Source organism: Felis catus, chromosome A1 (genome assembly GCF_018350175.1).
Source record: "Felis catus isolate Fca126 chromosome A1, F.catus_Fca126_mat1.0, whole genome shotgun sequence".
In the NCBI taxonomy this organism is placed as follows: domain Eukaryota; kingdom Metazoa; phylum Chordata; class Mammalia; order Carnivora; family Felidae; genus Felis; species Felis catus.
The window spans coordinates 79,856,255-79,860,810 of NC_058368.1; the positions used below are offsets into that span (position 1 = coordinate 79,856,255).

Here is a 4,556-nt window from a genome sequence, read left to right on the forward strand (position 1 = left end):
GGTTCCCTGAGCACAGATATGAGTCCCAACTCTGATACTTGCAGGTGTGGCCCTGTTTGGAAGTTCAGAGGAGGGCGTACTGGAGTAGAGGGGCTCTAATCCAGTGGCCAGGGTCCTGACACGAACTGGGACACTGGAAACGGAGGCAGTGAGAAGGCTGTGTGAGCAGAGGCACAGGCTGGGGTGGGGGGGTGGGGGGGCGGGGGCCTCAAGCCCAGGAGGACCCAGGCTCCAGCAGCCCCCAGCAGTGGAAGGTCCTCTGCCAAAGCCTGCAGAGGGCACATGTCCCTGCCAACACCTTGACTTCAGACCTCCTGCCTCCAGAACCAGGCCAGTAAACTCTCTTGTCCGGCCCCCCTTTTGCCGCACTGTGTCTCAGCCGCCCCCAGCGAACAGAGAAACTATTGCAACCCCCGTTTTCCAAGTGAGGACTGCGAGGCCCAGAATACCATGTCACTCCACTCAGAGGACATGCCCCTGGATGGATCCAAGGCCTTGTCCCTGACTCCCCAGTCCACCCAGGAAGTGCCCAGGCTCAAAGGGTCTTACTGGCATCTCCTCTCCAGGGCTGGCTCATGGCCCTGAACTAAGGGACACTTTATCATAGTGATACATATATTTTTACATTTATTTTTGAAAGACAGAGAGCACAAGCAGGGAAGGGACAGAGAGAGAGACCCAGAATCTGAAGCAGGCTCCAGGCTCTGAGCTGTCAGCACAGAGCCCTACACGGGGCTCGAACCCACTAACTGCGAGATCATGACCTGAGCCGAAGTGGGACACTTAACCGACTGAGCCACCCAGGCGCCCATTATCATAGTGATAAAGTGTGCAGCAGCGGCCAGAGAAGAAGCTGTGAGAATTAGGATCCAGAGGGCCATGGTCACGTGGTTCAGTGTTTGCAGGTTCAGAGGGTGGTGCCAGGCACCCCCCCCCCCATGGAGTTTTCATTATTTCTGGCTTCCCTGGTTACTCTCTGTGCATCCAAAGACGCGACCCCCCAGGGGACATCCAGGCAGACCCGGGGGTGTAGAGTGGGGGCAGCAGGGCTCCCAGCCGGAGTCTCCTCATATAGAGCTGGTGTGGGGGGCACCGGGCAGCACCCCCACGTCACCCTGACAAGCCCGAGCCTTCTGGTCTGGGCCAGGAGGCAAAATGCCTCCTCCTGTGTCACCTAATACGCTGATGAGTCATTCAGGAGATGTTGACCCACGCTTGAGACCGACCCAAGGGCGGGGCAGCCAGAGGACTACTTCCCTAACCTTCGGAGCCACAGAACGGGTGGCCCAAGGGATGTGCCGGCAGGAGAGTGTGCGTGTGCCCCCGTGCACGTGTGAGCATGTGCAGTGAGTCTGCGGGTGTGTGTGTAGGTGTGAGTACACGTAGTGAGTCTGCGGGTGCGCGCGCACCCGTGAGCGTGAGCAGTGAGTCTGCGGGTGCGCACACGTGTGAGCGTGCGGCCCGTGGGCGCCTTGGCCGGCCGGCTGCTAGAACGCGGCTCCGCGGACAGGGTGGCTCACGAACAAACGGAACCGCATCGCTCACACGTCTGGGGGCGGCCGTCCAGGATGGGGGGGCCGGGAAGGCCCCCTCTGGCGCAGACTTGGCGCTGTGTCCCCGTGGAAGGCCCCGGGAGCTCCGCGGGGGGGTGGGGGGGGAGGGAATCTCCTTGATTGGAACGCTCATCCTCTCACGACCCCACCTGACCCGAATCACCTCCCAAAGTTCCTCCCCCAAATAGCGTCACACGGAGGGATTTCAGCACGTGAACTTGGGGAGGACACTGCAATCAGACCATAACAGCGCGTGTGTGCGTGTGCTTCTGTGTGCGCGTGCTTCTGTATGCGCGTGTGCTTCTCTGTGTGTGCGCGCACGCAAGCGCGAGCGCGGAGGGTGGGGGTGGGGGCGGGGGCGCCGGCGGTGGCCCCACTGGAACGGCCGCCTTCCGTCCGCGGAGCCGCCCCCTGGGGACGGGGCGCGGGTTTGGGGGAGGCTCCGCCCGCTTTCCGCGGAGTGTGCTGCCACCTGGAGGGAGGGCGGTGTCCGGCCTGGGGGAGGACGCCGCTCGTTGCCGCCGGGGGATCCTGTCCCTGCGCGGGGACGAGGGCCGACGCGGGGGCGGGGAGGTGGGCAGGCAGGAGCTAAGAGCCGGAGGCCGCACTCGGAAGCGCCCGCTGGCGCGTTTCTCCCCAAACAGCCGCCTCCTGCGTTGGGAAGGCTGGGTGGTGCCCGCCGCCCCTGCTGTGTCGCCTCCCGCGTGCCTAGGGGACGGATCCTCCTGCGGCTGCGCGCCGGCCAGCAAGATGCGAGCCAGTTCTCTGAAGGGGGACGAAGTCCTGTTGGGTTGTCTCGTCAGAAGCCGCCACCTTACATCCCCGCGCCCCGCCCTGGACATCCCCGCAGCCTTCGCGGGCCTCCCCGGAGGGCACCCCGGAGAGACACCTGCAGACTCACACTTCTGTCTTCCAGACAGTCCAAGAAAATGGCATTGTGCCATTTGTAAGTCAGTTAATTCTGAGCGTACTTCTCCCTGCCTCAGCGTGCTTACAACATGGACTGATGCTTTATTATTATTATTATTATTGATATTATTATTCTACTACTACCATTATGAAAACTCTATTACTATTGATATTATTATTCTACTACTACCATTATGAAAACTCCCTGCTCGGGTACCGTCTCACGTGCTACGGTGCAGGTGTTGGAGAACTAGGAGTGTTTCACTGCCCCCCCCCAGACCAGCCAGCGCCCCGCGACCAGCAGAAGGAGGCTACTGCTGAGCCTTCCTGCGAAGGCAGCTCCCGGGGCACTTAACGAGCTTGTCCTGCGTGTAGGTGGCCAGGCCCTCCGGCCACTCCCCCTCCTGCAGAGAAACCCGGCCTGCTTCAGCCCTGTCCTCGGAGGGGATGCCTCGCAGGACGCATGAAGAGGCTGCCGGCTCAACCCCCAGTGCAGCAAACCAGGGTCCTGGTCCCTGATCTCTAACCACCTAGACTTTCTGAAGGTGCCCCCCACCCCACCCCACCCCTGCCCACGCCTGCAGTGCCCACCGTGGGGTGTGGCCTTCTCAGGTCCCTAAACTCAACAAACAAGGTAAAGGCCGCAGGGAAGGAAAGAGTCACAAAGTGTTTGGACTTTTCAAACTGATGGGGAAAATCAGGTGAGAAGGGGCACTTGCCCACATTAGATCTTTCTTTTTCTTTTTAAGTTTATTCTTGAGAGAGAGAGTGCAGACAGGGGAGGAGCAGGGAGAGAGAGAGAGAGAGAGAGAGAGAGAGAGAGAGAGAATCCCAAGCAGGCTCCATCTGCACTGCCAGCGCAGAGCCTGATGTGGGGCTCAAACTCACAAACCGTGAGATCATGACCTGAGCAGAAATCAAGAGCTGGAGGCTTAACCAACTGAGCCCCCCACATGCCCTGTCAACCAGATCCTTCTTGGGATGACACTGGCAGGGAAAATAAACATTGCCATGAGAGGCATTGGTGAACGAATGCTTTGGAAAGTTGAAAAAAAATCAGTCAAACCCTCTCTACATTCTTTTCAAAGTTCTACACTCAGGGGGCACCTGGGTGGCTCAGCCGGTTAAGCATCAACTTGTGTTCAGGGTCACGATCTCAGGGTTCACATGTCGGGCTCTGTGCTGACAGCTCAGAGCCTAGAGCCTGCTTCCAATTCTGTGTCTCCCTCTCACTCTGCCCCTCTCCCACTCGCTCTCTCTCTCTCTCTCTCAAAAATAAACATTAAAAAACAAAGTTATAGACTCCGACCACAGGGTTGAGGCTGTCGTATTAACAAGATAAAGCGTCAGACTTGCCACATGGGTCTGTCTGTCCTGGGGGAACATACTCTCCTACCATCTCTGCTACCAGAGGGGCCTTTTCTAATAAAAAATTCAGCACGTGGCTCCCCTTAAAAACCACGGTATCTCCCTAATTTCTAAACCTGTAGGCCTTCACAGGCTGTGTTAGATAGCTGTTACTGATAGCAAATTGCCACAAAACTTAACTGCTTCAGACAACAAACACGTGTGATCACAGTTTCCAGAAGAGTTGAGCCGGGCATGTGTTCGGATGCAGGTGCTATTTGTATCCAGGTGTGGTGAGGCCAGCAGACCAGGAGACAGCAGCCGCCACTGAGAAGCTGTGCTCAGAGATCCCGGGAGGAGGCCACGCTGCGCCTGCAGAGCGGGACCACAGAGGAAGGAACAGGAAAAGGCTCCCACCTCTTGGACTGATCTTGGACTTCCCGGCCTCCAGAGCGGCAAGAAATAAATTCTGTTGTTTATAAGCCCCCCGTCTGTGGTATTCTACTGCAGTGGCCCGAATGGACGAAGACTTTGGCAGCCTCTAGGAACTGGCCAGCCCTGGGAGGGGCAGCATCTCCAAGGTCAGCAAGGCCCCCGATGTCAAAACATCAGAAAATACAGAAAACCATGGTATGGTTAGTACAGGGTGTTTCTGGCTCACGGCTTGAGAGAGCTGAGGGTTCCCGTGGCGGGTGGCTGGAGGGCTGGGGTCCTTATTACACGGTCTCTCCATAGGGTCACTTGAGT

The 4,556-nt window shown here is 58.3% G+C and overlaps 1 protein-coding gene across 1 annotated transcript; it reads left to right on the top strand.

Moving 5' to 3' along the window:
* The first annotated feature begins 1,293 nt into the window (after positions 1-1,293).
* LOC109492654 lies at positions 1,294-4,293 on the top strand. The gene is made up of 3 exons (XM_023239364.2): positions 1,294-1,346; positions 1,880-2,499; positions 4,081-4,293. The coding sequence occupies exons 1-3, from the start codon at positions 1,294-1,296 to the stop codon at positions 4,104-4,106; spliced, it is 699 nt and encodes a 232-aa protein (XP_023095132.2). The 3' UTR covers positions 4,107-4,293.
* The last annotated feature ends 263 nt before the right edge of the window (positions 4,294-4,556 follow it).

Excerpts from the sequence above, each read along its gene's own strand:
- LOC109492654 (XM_023239364.2), top strand. The coding sequence starts at position 1,294 with ATGTGCCGGCAGGAGAGTGTGCGTGTGCCCCCGTGCACGTGTGAGCAT. Across the intron at positions 1,347-1,879 it reads TGCACGTGTGAGCATGTGCA|CGCGAGCGCGGAGGGTGGGG; the intron begins GTGAGTCTGCGG and ends CGCGCACGCAAG. Across the intron at positions 2,500-4,080 it reads AAAATGGCATTGTGCCATTT|GTGCTATTTGTATCCAGGTG; the intron begins GTAAGTCAGTTA and ends GTTCGGATGCAG.